The following is a 25,294-nucleotide window of genomic DNA, read 5'->3' on the forward strand; positions in this document are numbered from 1 at the left end:
ATTATCCATTAACATGACTATAGTGTTGATGGAATGTTAAGTGAATATATTTCCATAATGGTGAGAGTTTATAGCAGATGATTCCCCTCAACCATCAGGGGAGCAGGCTGGCACAAAGGCCACAGCCCCTGAACTGTGAGTCATAAAGAGGCTTTAATGGTGCCAGCCTCAGCGCACTGGTGGGGTGGATTTCCCTGTGGTGCATGTGACTCGCAGCCCCTCTTTTAAACTTTGCGAGCGTTTAGGTGTTGAGGAGGAGGGGAGGGGAGAAGTTTTCTATGTCAGTGTCTTGGCCATTAAAGGGTCAATTAGAAGCTCTTCCTTCAGCAGCAAACAATATTTTCAGTGTGGAGTTCTGAGGCTTTGATGTTTGAAAAGGTCCTCATTGTGGTTTTATCATGTAAATATCAGAAGCGTAAACCCTGTCGCGCCCTGTTGAGGTTGTGTATCAGCTAAGTCTACCATTGTCCCATTATTCCAAGTTGAAGAAAGTAAACGATATAATAATGTCCTGCTGCTACTATTGGACATCACTAAAATGAACAATGATATTCTGTTTTTAGGTTTTGATTTTATCTGTAATCAGTTAATTGTTTCCAAATGAAATATTTATTATCTCCTACCTTAGCAAAACAGTGTAACCTTTTACATAAAAAATGTTTGCTTGTAGACTAACTAGTTATAGAGACCTATGTAGTTTTTGTATATACAGTAGTTAGAATTTAGTAAACATGGCATAGCTAACTGTTACAAGAAGAAAACATTTACTGTAAATCCAATGTAAACTTACTGTTGACTGAGAGAAAACATTTTGTTCTTTTGAACAGAGCTCTTACAGAGACAAAGTTAGGCTACACCCTTTTACTTGTACCTACTCCAGAAAATGAACTGTTACAGTACAGTATGTACTAAGGAGTGAGATAGACATTGAACTTCTTGTACAGAATGCATTAGGCAATGCTATATCATACAAAGTAGCATAGTTTCATATAATGAATTATATGTGTTATGAAATTAACATAAGGTCATTTAACATAGAAACTCATACGTTATAGGCTTGCAGTGTACATACATGGCTGTTATGCACAGTGGACAGGTTTAAGTACTTCTCCCAGTGAATTTTTGGTCAGTTTATACAATTAAATAAGCATGTCATCTTGAATGTAGACATTTTTCTAAAGAATGGCTTGTCTGAACAGTGATCATGTTACCAAATAATAATAGAAAAACATTGTGTGTGTGTGTGTGTGTATGTGTGTTTGTGTACACGTGTGTGTGTATGTGTGTGTACACGTGTGTGTGGGTGTGTGTGTGTATGTGTGTGTGTACACGTGTGTGTGGGTGTGTGTGTGTGTGTACACGTGTGTGTGGGTGTGTATGTGTGTGTACACAGGTGTGTAAGTGTGTATGCATGCACACAAAAGGGTCTGAAATAGTTAACATACCTTCTTTCATGCCTCTTTCAATTTCCTTCTTTCTCCCATTCACATTCTTGTTCTTTTACCTTCTGTCACTCTTGTTTCATATTACCATCCATAATAACATTTTTCATTACAAAATACTGATAGTTTGCTACATTTTTAAAACTCATTTTAAAATATACTATGTATTTAATCTTGTGAAACCATTAAAAATGTTAATTTCCATTTCTGTTACAATGTTGATGTTTAATATTGTAAACTAGTTTACAACAGTGTTGTAAAAAGTATGTTGATGTGTATGTGGGTGTGTAGCCGTGGTGCAGTGGTATTGCAATCTTTATTATTTGTGGATAACTTGCACTCCCCCTCCCCGCCCTTCCCTGGCCCTGTTCTTCCTAGCCTGGCTGCATTCTCTGCAGGAGCGTGGGTCGGACCCGGCCCCGGGGGCGGAGCTAGACGTGGAGCTGGAAGCCGAGACCGTGTCCATGGACAGCGGCAGCAGCTGCCCAGACCAGGGCTATGCGGCCTCGGAGGGCATGGCGGAGGACTCCTGCGTCATCAGCTCGCCCTCTGACCTCGCCCACCCAGCCTCTCCTGACGGCAGCATCTCCCTCGAGCAGGGCTCCACCCACACTCATGCCACGCCCAAGGACAGCTCCAGCGACAGCGATGAAGGCTGTGCCACCTGGGGCTCGCGGCACGAGTAAGGCAGAAACGGTGGCGGTAGCTTAGGCTTTAACACCTGATTGCACAAGGGTCACACTTCACCGTTTTAAAAACGCATTTTAAAACTAAAGCCAAATAAATCTAACTACTTTAGTTTTTCCGAAACAGCTTCATGCATGGATGAAAAATTATAGTTCATGAAAACAAAGTCCTGCTTAAGGAATTTCATTAAATGCCAGACAGGTGTAAAACAACTCCATTAAAAGCCTAACCACTGTCCGCAGAGTCCAATTTCCATGATATAGTGGGTATCACTTTCAGTGATACTGTAGACTGTGCTCTCTTATACTGTAGGCTGAACTCTCAGTGTAACGGTACACTGCACTCTCAGTGTAACTGTAGATTGAACTCTGTGATACTGTAGACTGAACTTTCAGCGATACCGTAGACTGCATTCTGTTATACTGTATACTGCACTCTCAGTGTAACTGTAGACTGAACTCTCAGTGTAACTGTAGATTGATCTCTCAGTGATACTGTACACTGCTCTCTCAGTGTAACTGCAGACTGCATCTCAGTGTAACTGTACACTGCACTCTCAGTGTAACTGTAGATTGAACTCTGTGATACTGTAGACTGAACTCTCAGTAATACTGTACACTGCACTCTCAGTGATACTGTAGACTGTAACTATTCAGGTACGTAGATGAACTCTGTATACTGTAACTGCAACTTCAGGAACTGTAGACTGACTTCACGTTACTGCACTCAGTGTAAATGTAGACTAACTCTCATGTAACTGCGATGCACTCAAACTGTAGACTGAACTCTCAGTGTAACTGTAGACTGAACTCTGTGACACTGTAGGACTTCATTTTTGAAGGACGGCCTTGGAATGGGCTTTTTATAGTGTTCTTGGTTTTCCAGGAAGACTCGTTAAACTTTATTTTCTCCAGGAAATCAAAAATACTGGTTATCATAAAATGGATTGTTATATAAATATTCAATGTGTGGCCTTTTTTTCCAGAAGGTCTGTGAGAGACTTCTAATAGGGGGTCATCATTCCTTATTTTTGGATGTCTTTGAAATCTGCCTGCTAATTATGATGGTAAACTGTATTTGTTAATGCAATGTTGTATGAAGTGGTTGACTACACGCACTGATCATACTCCTAGTAGGTACTTGCATGTTGATAAGGGGATGAGATTGCTGTTAGCCATATTTTTGTTATTATCTTAACTGAGAGTGAACTCCATTTTTCTCGGCTTTCATAGACGCAGCAGCGATATTTACCACAATAGCTCGTCGGGCAGAAGAGAGGACAACTATGAAGACCCAGAACTCACAACTCAACTTCACCAGACTCTAGCTGACCTTGAAGCCGACTTGGCAGGTGCTGGCTTGCTACTTCATCAAGGAGACTCCTTAGTGTGTGAAACAATGAGTAGGGTCTACAATGATCCATTTCTGACACTGGATTTTTCAGAATATGCTTTTGATGTCAGTATATAGTGTGCTCTTGTAAACAATAAAATTCATCTAATTTGACCCTGTCTTTGAGACAGGTTTAGACTGTGTTAAATGAAAATAAATATGTCTGCACATTTCATTTGTAAAGCTGTATTTGTTCCTTTATTTGGTCCATTTACAAAGGACACATACAGTATAGTGCTGCACCAGGATCATATATCAGTCATTTTTAATCCACGTATTACTCTCTTATCTGTGATATCAGTGTTTTATAAGGTCAATAAATAAATGCGAATAAATATGTCTCTCCAAGTGACAGATGACTGAAGTGTGACCTATTTCTTGCTTCTGTTTTGTGCTTTTCTGAAACGCAGATGCTGACCGCACAACGGGGGTGTCAGTCAGAGAGCTCTCTGTGTCTTCGATGGACAGGTCCCCCCACAGTGAGATCCCTGTGTCTGTCGTGGACTGTGAGGTTCCCGTGACAACAATAGATGAAGTGTTTGAGGACTACAGGCACAGCATGACAGAGTATGAAGCAGCACTGCTGCATAGCATGCAAATCTCAAATGGTGCAAATCAGAGCTGCTCTTATCAGCCCAATGGCCATAGTGAAAACAGAAACAACAACGCCCGCACGTCTGAAAGGCAGGGCGGAGCCAGTGCCACCCCTCCCCATGAAGTGCAGGGCATCTCTTTGCCTGACAAACACCTGAGCTGCAGCAGAGAACAGAAGGACAGGAGCTCTGTGAGCCAGGCTACTGACACCAAACCCAAGCCCCAGAGAGAAAGCAGTCTCCAAGAGGAGGCTTGTTCTGTGGAAGCACAAACCCCATTCCAGAGCGTTCCCAGCAGCCCAGTAGAGTGCCCTGCTGATGATGAGCCTGCAACCTCAATCCGGTGGCAAACAACCCAGAGTAAAATCACTCAGAATCCTACCTCTCGATTTGGTATGAAGACCTTCACTGTTGTTCCACCGAAACCTGTCCTGGCCCAGAAGTCAGCTGGCTCCCTGGTCATGGGTGCCATTAAAATTGATGCACAAGGTAATATGGTGAAAAATGACAAATCTCAAAACCAGTATGGCGAATCACTACAGTCTGGGAGTGACTCAGAGCTGCCACTGCTGGGGAAAGCTAAGGCCTTCTGGAGCTCCACAGAGAAGCAGGAATTAGTCGCCTCCAGCAGGGGGCGCGCTCCCAAAAACAAAGATCCTGAAATCCTTAGAGCACCTCCTGTAGAACATCCAGCAGAATGTGGTAAAGACCGGAAGGGAAGACCTGAAGTAACTTTGGGGGAGGTTGTGGAGACGGTGGTCGAGCTAGCCAACAGAAAACCTTCCAATCAGGAGCCTACACAGCAGTCCATGAAACCCACCTGTGAATTGGAGCAGAGGAAAGACCTGTCCTTTTTGAAGCCCTCCAGGAGAACCTCCAGTCAGTATGTAGCCTCTGCCATTTCTAAATACACTGGGAAGCCAACTTTCAAAGCTGAGCGCATTCAGGAAACACAGAGCATTGCCAGATTCTCTGTGTCCGAGCAAAAGCCTCCTGGAAATCAAAACTGTTCAAACAGACCAGAAACATGCAGCAAGTATGCTAGAACATCTTCAGAGACATTCCAAACGACACAGGTCAAGTCGTCCATGTTGGTGGTGAATCCTAAACGCTCCCTGAGTTTCCCAGATTACACCTCAGTAAAATCAGAGAGTGCTGCTGAGCTGAAACAGGACAGCACAAGCACCAGCTCACTAGACACAAATCCAACCAGCAGGGTCTCCCAGCCCCCCAACACTTTACTCCTGAAGCAACCTGTTGCAACTGCACAGACACCAAGGTCCCCCACCAGACCAGATGCACCCCTCACCAAACATCTCCAGAACTTGTGTCCTGCACAATGTGGCAGGGACGGGATGCGTCCAGAGCTTGCAAAGAAGCCGGAACCTCTGCCAGCCCCCTGTGCGCGGTCAGAACCTGGACAGGTTGGGCCATTTGGGCCGATGAAGAAGTTCAAACCCGTGGTTCTGAAGTCAGTTCAGAAGGAGACGTCTCTGCACACCAGCCTGATGGAGGAAATCCAGATGAGCGAGGGGAAGGAGAGGCTCAAGAGGGTAAATGAACAGACAGGCCTCAGAGACCACAGAGTACAGTAGAGCACAGAGACTGGCAAGACAGAGATATAGACATCAGAGAGACAGACTAGAGTAGTGTTTAACTAACCCTGTTCCTGGAGATCTACTGTCCTGTGGGTTTTCACTCCAACCCTAACAAAGCACAACTCATTCAACAGCTAAAGGTCTGCATTGATCTGAAAATTAGTCATCTGTGCCAAATTGCTGTAGGGTTTGAATGAAAACCTACAGGATGGTCAATGGAACAGGGTTACTTACCACTGCACTAGAGAAATAGTAGAGAGTAAAGAGATGATGTAATACAAAGGTATATACACAGAGTGCTGTGAAAACATAAGTGGTCTCTGCTAATTCTTTTTTCTTTGGCACATTTTGAGAGTCAAAAGGATATTTCCTCCTCTTTTAAGTCCTAGCACAGAGTTGATATGATGTAGAAAATGACACACACAAAAAAGTTGAACTTTTACTTTATCTACAATGAGACATTAGTATCCCTGTTGGAAAACCACCTCCTTAACTTCAATAACTCCTTTAGCAAGTAACTATATGACCAAACGTACCTGGACACCCCTTGGTCTGGGACTGATTTTCATGGTTTGGGCTAAGCCCCTTAGTTCCAGTGGAGGCTAATCTTAATGCTACAGCATACAATCACGTTCTAGATGATTCTGTGCTTCCCCAACAGTTTGGGAAAGGTTCTTTCCTTTTTCAGCATGACTGTGCCCTCGGCCACACAGCGAGGTCCATATAGAAACGGTTTTGTCGAGGATGTTGCGGAAGAACTTGACTGGCCTGACCTCAACCACATCCAACAATTGGAAAAGCCAACTGCGAGCCAGGCCTAATTACCTAGTCGGTGCCCAACCTCTTCTGGCTGAATGGAAACAAATCCCAGCAGCAATTCTCCAACATCTAGTATAAAGCCTTCCCTGAAGAGTGGAGATTATTATATCAGCAAAGGGTGGACCAGCTCCGTATTAATGCCCATAATTTTAGATGAGATGTTGGATGTCAGATGTCCACATACTTTTGGCCATGTAGTATATATCACACATCCTTTCAGCTTAGGACTTCTGTGTGATCAGACATCGTTTTTTGATGACACGCTGCATGTGTCTGTGTGTGTGCGCGCGCGCACTTATTATGTGTGTACACAGTGTAGCCCATAAGTATTTGGGCAATGACAACTGTTGGTTCTGTACTCCAGCACATTTGAAATGAAACAATGAATGTTAAAGAGAGGTTAAAGTGCAGACTGTACACTTTAATTTGAGTGTATTTACACCCATTGGGAGAACTGTATAGGAATTACGTCCCATTTTATATGTGCTTCCCCCATTTTAGGGAATCACATATTGGAAAATTGACCAATTTTCCAATATCGTAAACTTAAATTAAGTAGTCTTCAACTTGGTAGCAAATCGTTTGCATTCGATGACTCAGTCTGTGGCCCATATACATCACTAGATGCTGGGTATCTTCACTGGTGATGCTTTGCGAAGCTTGTGCTGCAGCCATCTTGAGCAGTGCCTATATACACTGAAGTAGTGCCTGCATATTAATTTCACAGTTTTTGCTGATTTCTTTGGCTAACTGGTGTAGATGTATGTCATTGTGGATGGCCCTAAATTAGAGCTTCTGGTCTGTAATGAATCTTATTCCTCTGACCCTCTGATAGATAGTTGATGCTACAAGAGAGAGCACTTTGAAAAAGCCGTCCTTTGTTGAAACAGAAAATGAACACTCAGCACTTTTATCAGCGATCAGAGCTACAAACAACTTCTCAAGACTCAGGAAGGTAAGAGGTTAAGAGCAGTTTTATTGTCCAGAAAACCTGTACAGAACATTCTCAGCTGTGCTTTATAAATATCCATATATCATAACTCTATTGCTGAATTGGACAGAAAGGTGAATGTTTATGTTATTGTGAAACTAATAAATTGGAATAGCCATGAATAGCATGACACATTTTTCTGTAGATAGGGGGGAAAGCATTGTTATGTTACCGTTGTGTATTGATATAAATATGGCCTGTAAGTGCTTTTACAATTAATGCAGTGATTTAATATCCCACAATGAGCATCACAGATGTTCCTTAATGTCCCTTTTGAGAAAATAAACACTAAATCACTGTCAATAGTTTAAAAAAACTATATAAATTTTAAGGCTCATGACTGCATTTATGTACGCATTCTTTAGAGGGTAACTATATTAATACAATGATGTGTCTATACTGACACTGAATTTTTAATTTTTGTAACCTCACAAGGATAGTGTAATGTTTAGAAACTGCTGCATGAGGGAGATTGTCACTTTATTCAAGCCCACACTGCAGAGACTTAGATGAACAAAATGAAGAGAACTGAAATGTAAGACCTGTGATATATATATATATATGCATATAATTTTTAAAAAATAATCCAAACTACTGTAAATATGTAAATAAACATTTGATTCCCCATTTAAAACATGCTACAGGTGCATGTGGAATTCAGAGAATTTCCTGCTGTTTGATTATTCATTTTGGCATTCATTTGCTCTAGAGTTTTGTAAATGAAAAACTTTTCAGGTATAAAATAAATTGTAGTTTAATTAATCAGCACATATGCAAGAATGAATCATTTGATTGCATTCCTTGATAGTGTGGAATATATGAAGGGGCAGTGTGTTCCTGTGTCAAAAATTAAATTAAATCTGAGAGATTTTTTTTAGTGGTTTTGTGAACACCTATACTGCACTGACAGAAAAAGAGCTACAGAAAAAAACAGCTAGAATTTGCAGTTCTTGGTAAATTTAGTTATATTAGTGGTTGTTTAAGTGTAACATCAAACGTAGGCTTGCTCCTGTGGGGGTTTAGGCCAGGGTTGTCTGTAAAGCATATTGTGACAACTGCTGTAAAATACGCTATACACATAAAATTTCATTGATTGATTGAAACGTTCAATATCGAAATTGGCAGCAAATATATGCCGGGATTTCAGGGCTGAAATATAATTTTCAATATGGAACATCATATAGCTGATCACCCAGTATGGTGATCATAATACTAAATCCCTGATTGAAAGCTGGCACTTCCTGGAGAAAGGTTTCCCAGAACTGTACCGAAGCTCCGTATCAATTTAACCATTTCCTGTCTTGGTTTGCTGTTGTTTTTCACATATTTTTCAGTTCAGCAAAAATCTAGCACTGAATGGCTCATCTATTACCCTACCGCAACATCTGGTTTATTAAATTGTGAGTTAATCAGTGAAAGACCCTCTGTGTGGGGAAATGAGGGCCCCTGTCAGACCTATGAGAAGAGGAGGATAAAGTTATTCTGTCTTATAAAAACACTGTTAGGTAAACAAGGCCTCATAGGTTAAAATTTGTTACGGGTATATTACATAGATATTGGGATGTGCTTTTTCACAGGCGGAGCTGTTCATTTGTGGAATAGCTCACCGTGGCATGTAGTACATGTAGATATTTTTGGGATGTTCAATGCCCGGGCTGACGGTGTTAGATACACCCTGGACATTTGACAAAATGGTGAGCTTAGATGGGCAGAATGGCCTGTTCTTGTCCTCCAACGTTGTTATGCTCTTGTGTCCTGCTTTACATTACTTCACTTTACTGGCATTTAACCAGAGCAACGTACTCTGCAAACACAAGTGCAAGTATCAAACATTACAGATGTGATGAATTACACCTGCAGTGATTCTGATCTGATTCTGTATGCCTCTTCTCTTCTATCCAGGTCCAGTCTGAGGCGGCTTCAGAGCTTGAGAAGTTCAGGAAATCTGAGCTGAAACCCAGCCCTCAGAGCAAGGATACCCCTCCTCTCTCTGCCCCTCCTCCTCCTCCTCCTTTCTCTGCCCCTCCTCCTCCTCCTCCTCCTCCTCTCTTTGCCCCTCCTCCTCCTCCTGCTCTGTCTGCTCGGGCCAAGCCCACCCTTGCCCTGAAGAATACGGGGAACCCAGAGCAGGCTCGTGAAGCCATGCTGGAGGCCATCCGGTCCGGATCAGGTGCCGAACGTTTGAAGAAGGTACCGTCACCCTGATGAGTCCAGTGCAGTTACATCACTACCATGTTCCCTGCAGCTGACCCCAGCGCAGTTACATCACTACCATGTTCCCTGCAGCTGACCCCAGCGCAGTTACATCACTACCATGTTCCCTGCAGCTGACCCCAGCGCAGTTACATCACTACCATGTTCCCTGCAGCTGACCCCAGCGCAGTTACATCACTACCATGTTCCCTGCAGCTGACCCCAGCGCAGTTACATCACTACCATGTTCCCTGCAGCTGACCCCAGCGCAGTACATCACTATCATGTTCCCTGCAGCTGACCCCAGCGCAGTACATCACTACTTGCTCCCTGCAGCTGACCCCAGTGCAGTACAACACAGCTGCATTGACCACTTCATATTTTCCCAGGTGAAGGAGGTTACATCAATCAGTTACTTACTGAGTACATACAAATATTGTCAGCTGACCCCAGTGCAGTTACATCACTACCATGTTCCCTGCAGCTGACCCCCCAGTGCAGTGTCTGCTCTAACTCCCCAAAGCTCAGACTATCTGTGGACTCCACCCTTGAGCCCAGTACAGAACAAGCATCATTTTCATTCATATTTTCTCCAGGGATGAATGGAGGATATCTCAATCGAGATTACTTACTTGATACTACAAGATATTGTCTGGCAAAGTATAGCACAGCAGAGGTTGAAAGGAGATGGAGGAGAGATTATAATGGGTTAATTTTTTGATCATCTCTGTGGTCCAGGGCAATATTTAATACCTTTCTTTTGTCTTGACGAAAGTAAAGCTTCAACTTCTGCATTTTCAGCCATCTTACCCTAACATGGCCTGGTACGCATAAAAGTTTCATATTGCTGCAGCATTTAGCTGTGACAGAGCCGGTCATAAATAATACAGTCTCCTCCGCATTCGCAGGAGACAGTGGCCGAGGAACGGCTGTGCCTACTTCCTGCTCCTCACATGTACTCCCACGCTCTGCCACAACATGTTCACCCCCAGCGAGAGCCTACTCTACCCCCTGCCCAATGAAAGGCTGTGTGTTGGGGGAGATTTCAAAAGCTCTCTGTGGACAGATGCACTCTGGGGATGATAGCGTTAATTAAGAGCTGGTGTTAGTTCACTGGAGGCAGTTTGTAGGCCGCAGTGCTGAATAAAGCACATTTCCAATGTTCTTCACCAGAGCTTCAGAGCCTGTCCCCCAGCAGCCTGTGACAGTGCAAGGAATTGAAGACCTTCACAATGCTTACATTTTATACCTTCATTTTTTCTTTGTGATGGCCTCTGTTCATTTCCCATTATTCCTGAAGGGGCAGAACGTGAATCTTGGTTAGGCAGGTTCCCTTCATCAGCGAAATATACTGAGAGGAACAAAGAATTATTGCACATTGTTATGCCTCAAGGGCTCTCTTATTTATTTTGACAAAAAGAGCTGATAATTTCACATGCAGTAAAATGCTTTTAGTTAGCCTTGGGCCTTGGTTTGTTTTCCCATCATTTAAAGTGTGTGAACCCCGGAGACTGTACTACAACTACTCTTAGCCATCCAACTACATGAGAGATCCCACCAATATGATTCATTTTCTGCCAATTAAAAAAAAAAACGCAGGAAAAATGAGATCAAACTGCTTCATGTCCTGCAATGATTTTAATAGTAACATAAAGGTTTGTCAATGAGCAGGGAGGATTGTGAAGTGGTTGTATGTAACTCTTTCTTTTACTGACCTCTCTTCAGGTCCCTATTCCCACTAAAACAGTGCTCGTCAATGGAAGACGTGGTATAATACAGACAGCCGGTCCTCTCCCACAGGAAAACTAAAGATTGTTCTGGAATTTCATCTGCATCCACCAGCCCAACCATCCAAGAGGAGCTCTGCAAGCCAAATGATGCAATTAATAACCTTTTTGTATTCTCGCTTATGTGTCCTTGAATATATCTTCTTTGCTGGTCATAGAAATGCTGTGGAGTGCATGTGCCAATGACTGCATATTTGAAAATGTATTTTTTGTTTCTTTTCTGGTTTAGAATTAATGTTGATTTTTATGCAAGGTCTTTCCTGCTTAAGACATCTACTGTTTGATGATTGCATCTCCAAGGATGGGTTGATAATTCACCTGCCAATCACAGCATCTATGCCTGATTCTAATGGGCCCAGACATACAGTGCTGTTATACTTTAGTCTTTAGATTTTCCAAAGCAGATGAAAAAACACCTTTAAAAATGGCTTTTAATGGGAATGAGAGAAACAGTTGGAGAGCTAGAGTTGAAATTAATTTTCTTAGAAAAAGTCTCTGTGTTTTAAGTCAGACATTTTTCTGACCTTGTACACTACATAAGCTAGTCTCTTCTGAGTAAGCTAACGTCCAGCAACCACTGACATTTAATTGAGTGAGGCCTATTTTGGTATAATGCCCCACACTACGTTTTTGGGCGAGGCAATGGAATTCTCCATAAAATAGAGATTGGTAGCTGGGTACGACAAAAGTTTTTCTGGCTTGAAAAAAATATAAATGGGCTATTGCTCTATTTTTGGTGGAATGGAGTAAATCTGCATGTTTCATATATTTCATGCTTGCTCTATTTGAGGGCAGTTAAAAACGTTTTACCATTTATTTAAAACACTGGCTCTAATTTAGAGATTTTTTTGTTGTACATTTTACTTTACTTTAAGTATTGAATCATTTTTGTCTATTTATGTAAACTATTACTTTGCCTGATTGTAGGCAGAGTGGTGTAGTTTGCCTATTTCAGTATTACTGATAGGTGAGTTCTTACTAACACATTTACTCATGCCATTATTTGAGTATTGAAATAGTGTGTCTGAAAATGAAGTTATAAATGGATCTGAGGACGTTTAACTATAGATCCATGCTTTCAAGACCTGTTTCAGATAGAATTAGTCTTCTTAAGCCCTTTGCTCCTCTAGAGAGAGCAGGTAGAATCTGTACATTAATAAAATATGTAAAAACGGAAGCCTATATGACAGGCCTGAGTGGTCTTGGAGGGGTCTTTCATAAGAGAACATTTATTGTGGGGTTCTTCAAGGCTAGGTTCCAGTGTCAGAGTTTAATATCAGGATGGCTTGTTTTGGCCCTTTTACATTCCTGTTATTTTTTCATGTTTATCTCTGCAAATGTGACTAGCTCACAGGTGTGCAGAAGACACTATTTGTTGCCCTAGGTCATAGGCCACAAAAATATGATCATGAAACTATTTTCCAAACATCAAAAACTCACAGACCAAATCCTGACTGTGCCAGTGCCAATGACAACCAAGAATTCTGGCCTATTGCTCAATATTGATCCCATTTATCAGTTGGGCACTTCAACTTTACCAGTGGTGTCAATTGCACAGACTTCTAACACAGTAATTGTGCTGATCATCTATTGGATCAGAGTGAAAAGAAACACTTTGCTGTCTGCACAGGAATTAATGGATGTGCATGCTTGTGTGTCTCATCCCAAATTGACATTGCAGCAATGGAGCAGGTCCAGGTTGTGACTGAACATTCAAAAGTTGGGGAACAAGCAATTTGGAAAGAAAAGAAAATGGCTTGTGCTTTGGCACATCAGACATGGATTATAAAATGTTTGTTATGAATATTGGCCCTGGGCTGCCCCAGGTAGGCCCAGTATGATCAAAACAGATCTCTTGATGGGGCTGACAGTAAAATTGTCACATTTATTGTGCTCCTTTCAATTAGTCATAAGCTCCAACCGTTATGGCTTTCAGAAGTTTTATATATGTACACATGTCAATAACTTTTTACAGCTTTTACGAATTCCACTCACATTTGACACATGCATAAGGCACTGTGAGAATTCACTCATTCAACTATAGTAATGGTTGTCATCCATCTGTCTTTAGATACACTGTTGAATGTAGTCTTGATAAAAATCCCCAGCCATTCAGCTTGAACACTATTTGCATATAGCCTCTAGTAAAAAAATGTCCAATGATTATACCAGAATGTGATTATGCTGAGATTATGTATATTTTGTTAAAGAATAATATATTACTTTTATGACTACGTTTAGGGTCTTGAACATGTAACAGAATAGTGTTAAATCAATTTAAGGGCTGAATTTTGTTTTATAAATAATACAGGGAATTTCATTTTGTTAGGTACTTAATGGACATGTACGAATGATACATATTTTTGCCTTCCTAATTATTCATTCAATAAATAATTTTTGTAATCATGAAAGCATGTTATGACACAAATCACTGACTGTTTCCCTTTGTTACCCTTTAGTTCCCGTTTTCAGCTTTATGTGACTGCATCCACTCACAGCGGTTTGGTACAATAAAGCATAGGCCCTCATATTGGCTCTATGGGACTCTGGAGGCTACCCTCTGGTGATGCATGTATTCTGGCTACACCATCACGCTACAACTATTACACCACTGTACCATCATCCTGTAACATCACCCTACTTTACTATCACTGTTACGTGACGTGCTGCTCAATATAATGGCTGCCATCTGCATAGCAGTGATTGCAATAACTTAGGCACAGGGCAGTCATTCCCCAGGTGTCTAGTACAAGCATATACTAAACTTATTGAACTTTGAGAGATTTGTTTCATAGTGCATATTATGACACGTATCCAACAGTACTATGGATGTCAAACATTGTGATTGAGTGCTGAAAGAAGTCTTAGTCGGCCTTTTCTCTGACTCCATGGGTATGTAGTTTCTGCTTGAAATGGTTCCTGTTGGTCCTTCCTTTGAGGAAGCCGCAGGGGGTGTTGAATACTTTGTGTAGGGCTGTTTGTTGTTGCTTTCATCTGTGCAGAGTGTGGGAAGAGGAGGGTTGCTGCCTCAGTACAGCACATTCTGTTTATACAACCAGCCCCTACTTTTCTCACACAGCAGCCGTGCATTGCTTAGATATGTCAGACCACGAGTCGAGATAAAACTGGACAAGGCTCTCACAAAGGGCTCAAACATTCACTAGAGATTGGCCCAATACATGCACAATAATAACCTTCTATGTTTTTGAATATTAAGTTCCAGCTGTAAACACAGCTGATGTTGTCCAATGGATAGCCTAAGAGTGAGCCAAGGTGCAGAAGAAAATGGGGCTTGTAAGTTCCTTATCTTATCCATTGAGGAATGTGGGGGAGGGCCATGTCTGTCATCAATGGTTCAGCTCCGAAAGTGCAATTACAACTGTAAATGTTAACACATTTCTGAGAGGGTTGCTGGTCTGAGAAATTATTTCTGCCCACAAATAGACACTTTTTTCAGGGAGTCCACATTTACTCCCTCGGAGGCCATGGGTGGAACATGCCCTGCGTACACAAGAGTGTAGGGGAGGTTTCACAGTCAGTGACAAGAGTTGCTCCTGTACACTGATACCCCTGTTCCCACATGACCAAAAGAGGTTTGAAGGGGCTGTCATTACTCTTCCACTCAAAAAGTGCTGTATACCAATTAAGTGATTTGGAATAATGTGAAAGGTTGGTCAAGGTGAAAAGGTGGCTGGTATTATACTGCTTAGATACCACACTTGATTAACACAAAATTACATAAAGGGCCATCCTGTTTCCTGTCCGTCAGTTCCCGAAAAGAAAATAAATAAGAAGACGGACGCATGCGGAGGCTGTGAGTCAAAGCTTGTGAGTCACCTCACAAAATGGCCTGTGATTTCCTCTGTGTCAGTAGGACAGATTATCATTGCGCTGTGTAATCATTTACGGCTTCTGAGAAAGGCAATACAAATCAGCCACAGAGGAAGTTATTTCTGCCAGCAGGCTGAAACAGAACACCCACCTTCATAAATAATATAGGTATGTTCGTATTGTAAATAAATCCATAGTGTAGAACGTTAACATACAAGTAAATCATGGCATAGAAGTGTATATTCTTATGTGCAGATCACATATATTTAATGTGCTGTCCTTAACATACTCCCTTGCCTCTGGTGGGAAATCCTCATCTGTTCCAATTAATGTACATGACATGCTGGTTGATCAAAAATGTGGTCGTATGGAATTGATGCAAAAACGATGTTAAGTAGAGGGGTTGGTGCACTGTGTGTACAAAGCCCCTTTATGCCCTGCAGTTTGGGGGATGATCGCACCATGGGGCAGCTGTTCTCCTCACAACCTCACCCCTTACTCTCAGATGGCAGGCTCACTCCAACCTTAGTTGCGGAAAGCTCCAGACCATTAACCTTTTGCACAGCAGAATACAAGAAGTTTCTCATTATTTGAAAAATAATTAGTGCATCAATTAAGTGCATTTGGATCAGGGATGATGTTTTAATTCAGATGATCATTTACAGGCATTATCTTTCACTCTTTCTTTGGCCCTCAGACAGAGCTACTTTCTTGCTGCCTCTCACTATGTTAAAAGCACATACTCTGTTTATTGTATGTAATCATAACAGAAATATTTGAACTGAGCAGGTGCAAAAAAAAAAACAAACATTTACTTGAATCTTGTATTTTTACATTCTCTGCAATGAAAAGTAAGACAACTATAATTTTAAGTCTGAATAAGGAATTGTGCGTTGAATGATTTCGAGGTGAGAGTACTGGATATTTCTGCAATTTTATTAGTGAAATATGAGAGCTGATAGACCATGAAAGTTGAAAAGCAAACACCTAGATTGCAACATCACTCCGGACCAGGAAATAAATAAATAGATGAATACCCGTAAAATTCCCACGAATTGTTTTAGAAATTCACCCACGTGTCAGCTTGGAGCATGTTTCTTCGGGCAGTTTCCTCACAATTATACAGAAATAGACCAAATTAATATAATAATTTTCTGAAATTCGTGTGTCATAATTCAATTTTAAGCACTTGGTCCCTTCCAGTATAAATGCTCAGAATATGATTGTTTGCAAAACATTGATTCATATAGTAAATATGGATACGACGATTTGGTCATATTTTGAAAGAGAAAGAGCGATAGCCTAGTTTAGGATGTGCAAAGGTACAAACCACATAATCGTAGGGTTTTTAAAATGTATTCCAGGCTATTAACATTAAACCACTTTAAAACATTTTACACCTGGTTCAAACAACTTACAGGAGAAAAGCTGCAAATAGGCTAACAACACATGGATGTTAGAGCTAGTAGGCTAGGTTAATACGAAAATATATTGTCTAGATCACAGGACACCCATGTTTTCGTTACAAATACAAGAATTATGAGTAAAGACAGGCTAGCTTTAAGTCGGTTTGGGGACGTGCAACAACTTTACCGAAAAGATGACGTCAGTACAGCGCAATGTAGTTTTGTAATGCCGCGCCGTGCTTACCCAATACTGTCACGCGCTTTGTGTGTTTAAAGTGCACTTCTACAATTGTGCATGTTCCGTGTACTTCTGGAGCGAGGGGTTTGCCGGGACCTCAGTGGTTATAACTAGGGGTGTGTGCTTGCGGTAGGCGGAGTGTGCTGTTTACCCGACTATACAAAGCTGTACCTTTTATCCGGACTAACTTTCTTGGAAAATATATGTCTGAGCACGTTTAAGTGGGTCTATTATTTTAAGCGTTTGGGGGTCTGGAGGAGGCCTTTTGAACTCTGTACGAATCATCATTCTAATTGAATGGGTGGGGTTAGTAGTGAACGCTCCCGAACTGAAGTTTTCCTAGCGGTGCACAGTTGACCGGTGTAGAAGTTTGGATACGCGACAGTGAGGTGCCGTGAGACCGCCGCCGGGTGTGCGTGAAGCGGGGGGAGGTGCCAGTGGAGTAGGTGGAGTTCTCTCGCGTGTGTCGGAGAGTCAGCTGGGCGAGGACCTTGTGGACGCTGCCGCAGCGGGAATGTGGCCGTAGGAGACTATAGGAGTTCAGCCTGAAGTTGCGTTCGTCGAAGGCGCTGCATCGCGAGTAAAAACGCTGTTAACTGTGGTTTAATCGTCTGCACACAGAAAGACTTCGCTTGAAGGTGAGTCTTCCTTCTCGAGTAAGGGGATTGCCCTATGTTTTATATAGGGAGAAATTGTAATTATTCCCATCTACGGTGCGCAAGAAAGTTTTGATAGCTGTGAATTTATCTGTGGAGATGAAACGCAGTTTGGTTGTGCAAGTTGCGGCTGGTAGAAAGTTGAGCGGAGGGCTAAGGAGTCGAGTGGATTATCTGAAGTGCCTGATCATCTACCTGTTTGTCGTATTTAACTTTATATAGAATTAGGTCGACCATTATTTACTGCATGCACACGGTTGTAGCTGTTTTAAATATAATTGGCGATTGCTGTTAATTAATTGATAATCAGTTAAGAAGCCATATGCTGCCACTGTTGATAAGAATGTTTTGAACGGTGTTTTTTCGCTAGTTAGCTTGCCAAGTTGCTTAAATCGGTGGTTTGGGACTTCACTACGTGCGGATTTCGATAGGCTATCTTGCAAATCCACTGTATGAATGCTTTAGGTCAGTTGTGTTTTGACAAGATAATCGTATTCTATTGCAACGCAGTGTACGCTGTTGTGGTGCAGCGTAGCCTATGGTAAAGTCAAGCCAGTTCGTGCTAACCCCACAACACAAGTAACATGACTATATAATTTTGTTACAACCTATGCAGTGCGATGGGCAGATAGCTGAGCCTTTATGGGCCATTATCGCTTGGTGCGTTTAGATGTTTACTTATACATCACCAAACCTTTGAGTTCCACATGGACTTCCCATCAAAAAGCTGGCTGTTTATCTATGGATTTTTAGCCAAACATATAATCAGACCCTTAATAAACCATATGTCGATACATCCCCATTTTGTTATTCATTATACATGCATCTGATTTATATTTTGTGTTGGAGATTTATACTGTTGGGGGAGCGCAGATGTTTACTTTGGCGTTGCTGAATCAGCAGATTTGTCAAGCGTTCTGCAGCACTTACTTGTGGGAACATTGATCCGCCGGTTAGACCGCCGAAATCATCTAACTCCTGAGAAACATTTAAGATGAACATTAATGTCAGCCCAGTACACGCTAGGGTTTTTTTTTCCAGCAAGTTTAATTCTGGAATGACCAATGAATTAGCCTTCAATAGCCTACGCACAGAGTGCAACGGAAACGGGCTATCATTGGCTTGTTACGACAGAAGGTAGCCTAGTTGACTGTAAAAAAGAACACTTTGTACTTTGGGATTGTAATTTTCAAGCCTGGACACACACAAAAAAATTGTAATGTTAATTTCAGCGAGAGACACACTAGGCGGGTTGCTTTTCTGAGTTATTCTTTATTGCAGCTGAAACACGCTGGTCAACTTCAGGCACAGAAAACATTCAAAACACTGAGCGTAACTCGCACGCGAGATATGCGCTTCTTTTATACTCCTGGTGCGCGGTGCCCTGGTCGGCTTCTGCGCAACACATGTAGCGAAATTTCCCTGACAAGGTTATGACCCAGTCACAACTTGTAAGAACACCGCAACAAGAATTACTTTGTGCATACTGAATCTACACAGGGAGCAGCGGCTAGTCACTTACATGGTAACCCCCCCCCCCGCCCCCCCCCCCACCCTTCCCGTTTAAAAACTGGCACGACCCCGTTGCAAGTCCCTGACAACGCGATCCCCGCCCTCATGAAGTTTCTCAGCCATGCTGACGGCGGCGGGGGTGAGCTTATTCCCCACATGTGGTAACTGCCACGAGCTGCTTGGGAGACACTGGCCTATGAAAACTATGTCCGGGGGCAGTGACTGCCGCCTGTGGCTGGGGTGCACTGGCAGCTGGTAGCTGCTGCTGGGGTGCGCAGGCTGCTGGCTGCTGCTCGCAAGCAGCAATTGCGATTCATTGCTGGGGTATGCTGCCTGCTGTGAACTGCTACTGGGGCGCAGGGGCTTCTGCCTGCTGCTCAGGAGCGGTGACTGCACATCTGGAAGCAGGGCCTCCTGGTACGGCGCCAGGCAATCCACGTGCACAACCACCTCCCACTGGTGAAGCTGCAGGCTGACCTGGTACACCACGTAAGACAGCTGCTGGAGGATGGTGAAGGAGCCCTCCCAGTCGCTCTCTTTGGCAGCCGGACCTTCTGATGGCGGGGGTTGTACACCCAGACCATGTTCAGTGACTGTTACCAGAGCAGTCCTAGTTTTGCTTGTGGCGCACCCCTGTGCTGCTCAGGTGCGTGCTGGCCAGCCGGTGGTGTTCAGGTAGTTCTGCAGCTTGTGGACATACTCAGGGCCTGGCTTGATAGGCAGGTCAGCGTTGGGGGGGCCTGCCGAACACCAAGTCAGCTGGTGTCTGCAGCTCCTGCCCAAACAGCAGCACTGCACCACAACAAGAAGTACTTTGTGCATACTGAACTTACAAAATAAGCGTCAGCTAGCAAAATATAATCACGTGGGTGAGTTTTATGTGGAAGAACGGGTTAACAAACACTGTGGCTGTTGGCACTAAGCATTAAGTTGATGCGCCAGAAAGGCATCAACTTGACACAGCTGCAATTTAAGCAATTAAGTTGATGCTTAGTGTCACAACACCGGCTACATTCAGAATACTTGGATGTATTAAATTATTCCTAAATTGTGAAGTTATTTTGGCCCAATTTTAATTGGGTTTTCTGAGTTTTAATCATTCAGGATCAACAGGCTTCCATCCAAATTGTGTCATTAACCACTGGCCAGGCATCTTGTAGTCCACAGATCTTATGAGCTTTGACACAACACAGAGACTGTGGGGATGTTCTTATTGGACTAGAGTTAGGCAGGTGCAGGTGGAGTACTATTTGTCCCAGGGTTTCGGTAAGAACACTCAAACAGGAGTCCGCATCAATTTGTCCTTTCTTTAATGGATGGCACTGCAGACACAAGGCATTGTATGGCAGGTTACACTTCTCGCATTGAGGTTACACATATGGATGAAGGTATCTGTCCAGAGGGTGTGGGTGGGTGTGATCAGCAATGGAAAATAAAATATGCATAAATTCACTGAGATGGAATGACATGGTTTTCTATCGTAGACAGGCATTAGAAACAACTATAATTTGGCACAATATCAAAGTAGTAATGAATGATAAGCAGTCTACCAGCTGCTTCCTTCAGCTATCAAGCAAAGATTTAGTCACAACATCTTTAATGAATTAACATGATTAAACATGACGGCTGTTCGTACATAAACATTAAGAATGGAAGATGGGAAAGGTGGTCTTCCTCAACTTTTCTCCCTGTCTTGCCACATATAGTGTAGTTATTTTTTCTCTTCTCTGACTAACTCACCTAACCTAATCACCTAGTCCGCAGTAGTTGATAATCAGCCATCATAGCTAGAGTTCCCACTGACAAGCTCCCAGATGTGCTATGCCACAATTGTCCTCCATGGTCTGGCTGTTCCCCCACTGCTTTTATGAGCTCACCTGCAGGACACACCGCTTGTGGCCATGCTGTTCAAGTTGCCTCTAGTGTCAGGGGAACCATTCAGACCTCTTGTTTGGTCACGTTATGATTCCATGGGGGTGTGGAGAGCGCTCTTCACTGAGTGAATATCAGTGCTCTCCAATGCTCCCCACCGAAGTGCAGTGTACTTAGTCATTTTCTGCTTTGACAACTGGAGCTGTAGATCATGACTGTAGATCAGGAGTTCTGCAAATGCCCCTCATAGCTTCCTTTCTCCACCATGGAAATTGGTGTCCTGGTCTGAAGTTAGCTTAAAGAGTGTGCCACACCTTACAATTAAGTGTATCAAAAAGAAAAGAATGTATCAATAGCACATCCAGCTGTGCACACTCTGTGGTGTGGCACTTAAAGATGATGCCCCACCGCTTCTCAGTGTGTCTTCTAATCTTTACTTGGAATGGAATGAAACAGTCCATGCTGGTACTGTGGAACACAGGTCTATTGAGATGTAGGGGGGCTGGTGGCAGGTCGGCCATTTTTAGCATAACTGGGTTTGCTCACCACTTTCAAAATTCTGTGCAGCTGTACTGATAACTGTAGATTGCATTCCACCCTCGCAGGATCCATATGACCCACCTTTATGTCAAAATACCACTGAAGACCCCAGAGATACAATCTTGTCATAGTCTTGGTTTTGGATCAACAGTCGGATGGTGTGGATCCAATGACAGGAGCAGGTGTGACTGTCATGGCACCAGAGATGTTCTTCCCATGCTCATTTTCCTCTGCTACATCACCAATTAGGACTGTTTTTGGGTGTTACATAGAGGGTTACATTACATATTACATTACATTAGAGGTATTTAGCAGGCGCTCTTATCCAGAGCGACTTACACAACTTTTTACATAGCATTTTACATTGTATCCATTTATACAGCTGGATATATACTGAAGCAATTCCGGTTAAGTACCTTGCTCAAGGGTACAACGGCAGTGTCCTTACCCGGGAATCGAAATGCTGGACCTTGGTTCCTCTGATTCAGTGTAGACATTAGGGTCCTGCATTGGGTGAGTCCACATAATGGCAGACATGACAATCTGTGTGGTCTTTAATTTCTGCCACTGTCATCTCTACGAAAACCTTAAAGCAGCACAACTCTGACTGCAGTCAAGAGAGCAATGTTGTGGATTTGGCTTATGTTACCACATAACTATCCAGTGGGCTGGGCTCATTCTTGAGCAGCTTGGACAGCTGAGTTCCATTCAGAAGGCACAGCTCCAGCCTAGCTCAAGTGTGTCATCGCTTTGGGGCAACGCTTGACATGCCAAGAAGGCAAAACATCTTTTGTGTGCTGGTATGCCACTGAGACCTGCTTGGAGGCATCTCAGAAAATTAGAATTTGTCTGGTGGCTTTATGTTGACCTGTATTAGCTGATATGTAGCACTATGGTTAAGTGGCTTTGGACAGAGAGGGTAGGTCTTCTTGCCAATCGTTCTAGGCTTTATGCAGTGCCTCAGCCAGCTGGGGGGCATCCCAAACTGCTTGTCCCACAGCTGTTGAACCAGTACTTTGGCATGGGTGGTGTAGGGGAAGATGAATCTGAGGGGATAGTACTGGCTCGCTAACACCCGTTAGATTGTGCGCATTGTAGAAGCTCCCTCTTCCACTTGATAGAGTTTGTAGCCAAGTATGTCAGCTAGACAGTGCCACTACAGTCCTGCTGTGGATTCTTGAATGTCTGTGCAATCTGGGGACAGAGTTCTGTGCTGTTTGAGCCTGCCCTGATAGTAGGTCCTATGTAAACAAGGGAACTAGCTAGCCGTGAAGCAGGGTGATCTGTGAATAGCTGGGGTGCTAGCTGTTCAGTTGTAGGCTAAGTTTACAAACAGATTTTTACACCAGCTCCCTTTGGATCTAGCCGTCCAAAATCACTGATTGCAGTTTATTTTTTGTGCAGTCACCCCCTGACAGCTTAGCATAGATGTACTTGTTTGCTCAGGGCATTTCTCCTCAAGCAATATTGTCAATGACATGGAGTACAACGCAGGTTTTGTTTTCAAGTTGTTACTGAAATCAGGCACAGTTTGGCATGTTTGAGACCCAGCTGCAAATATCCAGCCTGTGAGTACCTGTGTTTTATCTATAGATTTATGTTAAATGACTAATTTAGTTGATAGATAATCATTTTTGAGAAGAAACTGCAGCAATGCATTTTGTTTGTGTACTGGACATCAATGCATGCGCAATACATGGCAGACATAGACTGGATAGTTATCAAATCAAATCAAATTTTATTTATATAGCGTATTTTACAACAGTTGTCACAATACGCTTTACAGACAACCCTAGCCTAAACCCCCACAGGAGCAAGCCTAAGGCAACAGTGGCAAGGAAAAACTCCCTGTGGCAGATGGGGAGAAACCTTGGAAGGAACCAGGCTCAAGGGGGAAACCCATCCTCCTCTGGTCGGCTCAGGGTGCCGACTGGTGACCAGCATGTCAGCCAGTTTATGCACAAGATATGATATGTGATGTGGCTCAGGTGGGGCCGGGTGGCGGTGATGGGGAACAGCAGGTAGCGGCAGATGTGGGCAGGGTGGAGGCAATGACGAAGGAGGGGCTGGACCACAGAGGTGGGGGAGACCAGACGACTCTCTAAGCACTCTCGAGGGTTGGGGCAAGAGCCCCGCCAGCAGCGTGGGGGAGAGGGTGGAAACGGCAATTAGGGAATTTGCAATATAGCAGACAGTGAGTAAAGTGCCAGTGGTATGTATTGGGGGGACCCCGCCAGGAGTAGAATATGGCTGCATATCTACTAGGACAGGGATGGAGAGCTCATGCAGTCATGAGGGGTAGACAACCATACCCGCCTATCAAGAGCCAGCCCATGTAAAGTCGGGTCACAGCTGATTGACAGGTGACAGTAAGGAAAGGATTGCCACCTACAAAGCTCTATGACTACAGGCTTCTCGCACCCTGTCTCCAGACTACAACTGATTGTAAGCCTGAGCATAGAGGTTTTTAATCTAGATTTAAATATTGAGACTGTGTCTGACTCCTTTATAAATTTTGGAAGCTGATTCCACAGTAGTGGGGCACTGTAGGAGAAAGCCCTACCACCTTTTAGGTTCTTGGAAATTCTTGAGACTACCAAGTAGCCTGCGTCTTGAGATCGGAGTGACCTTGTGGGCTTACAAGGTAGGAGCAGGTTCGATATGTACACAGGTGCACGTCCATGCAGAGCTTTAAAAGTCAGGAGCAAAACCTTGAAGTCTATCCTATGCTTAATGGGTAGCCAGTGAAGCGACGCTAGTACTGGTGTAATGTGCTCATACTTCTTAGTTCTGCTCAAGATACGAGCAGCTGCATTCTGCACAAGCTGGAGACTCTTTAACGAGTTATTAGGGCAGCCAGAAAGCAAGGCGTTACAGTAGTCTAACCTAGACGTAACAAACGCATGGATCAATTTTTCAGCATCCCCGACTGACAGGAAATGTCTAATTTTAGCTATGTTGCGCAGCTGAAAGAAGGCAATTCTGGATATGTTTTTTATATGGGTTTCAAAAGATAGATCAGGATCAATGGTGACACCAAGGTCTTTAACGACCATATTAGGTTCAGCCAAACAACCATCACAGTTTAAGGTGAGAGTAGACAATTTCTCCCTTAATATTTTGGGACCTAAAACCAACATTTCAGTCTTGTCTGAATTTAGGAGCAGAAAATTTGAAAGCATCTAAACCTTGATCTCTACAATACAGGCCTCTAACCGTGAAAGCGGCAGTGCTTCGCCAGGTTTCATTGAAATATAAATCTGGGTATCGTCTGCATAACAGTGGAACTCTACGCCATGTGCCCGGATAATAGTGCCAAGTGGTAGCATATATAGCGAGAAGAGTACTGGTCCTAGTACTGATCCTTGTGGAATACCGTATTTCATTATTGTGGAGCTGGACTCTTCTTTTAATTTGACAAACTCCTGTCACATAGGTATGATCCAAACCATGCGAGTGCCTGTCCATGATGTCCAACACGGGCCTGGAGTCTGTCCAGAAGAATTCCATGGTCAATAGTTGGATAATTTCCCTATGTGCTGAGGTGTTAGGTGGATTGAGCCGGACATCCATAAATATAAAAGAAATAGTTTTCAGTCAGCGCTGGTTTCAAGTATAGGGAAAAGAAAAGGGTATATCGCACATAATTTAATGCAAACTCCTGTGATTTAGCCTATTGTTTTTGCTTGGCCTCAGCCAGTAGACCATCGTACAATAGTCACAGCAGTCACTGTGCT

At 43.1% G+C, this 25,294-nt stretch overlaps 2 protein-coding genes across 16 annotated transcripts in view; both read left to right on the forward strand.

Annotated features, from left to right (window-relative positions):
- cobl (cordon-bleu WH2 repeat protein) overlaps window positions 1–13,913 on the forward strand; it is a 65,329-nt gene extending 51,416 nt beyond the window's left edge. For 8 of the 13 annotated variants that reach the window (XM_064345119.1, XM_064345082.1, XM_064345167.1 and 5 more), the window contains 6 exons: window positions 1,821–2,124; window positions 3,362–3,480; window positions 3,932–5,667; window positions 7,367–7,486; window positions 9,425–9,712; window positions 10,624–11,422. In XM_064345119.1, coding sequence (XP_064201189.1) covers window positions 1,821–2,124; window positions 3,362–3,480; window positions 3,932–5,667; window positions 7,367–7,486; window positions 9,425–9,712; window positions 10,624–10,737 — 2,681 coding nt within the window. In that variant the 3' untranslated portion in view covers window positions 10,738–11,422. The other 5 variants (XM_064345185.1, XM_064345150.1, XM_064345176.1 and 2 more) reach the window with 2 other exon arrangements.
- Window positions 13,914–17,112: 3,199 nt separating this feature from the next.
- The window catches only part of grb10b (growth factor receptor-bound protein 10b), a 74,608-nt gene continuing 66,426 nt past the window's right edge, over window positions 17,113–25,294 (forward strand). For all 3 annotated transcript variants that reach the window (XM_064345206.1, XM_064345216.1, XM_064345225.1), the window contains exon 1: window positions 17,113–17,615. The gene's annotated coding sequence lies outside the window, so the exon portion shown is untranslated. The remainder of the gene's footprint in view (window positions 17,616–25,294) is intronic.

Source organism: Anguilla rostrata, chromosome 1 (assembly GCF_018555375.3).
Source record: "Anguilla rostrata isolate EN2019 chromosome 1, ASM1855537v3, whole genome shotgun sequence".
Taxonomy (NCBI): domain Eukaryota; kingdom Metazoa; phylum Chordata; class Actinopteri; order Anguilliformes; family Anguillidae; genus Anguilla; species Anguilla rostrata.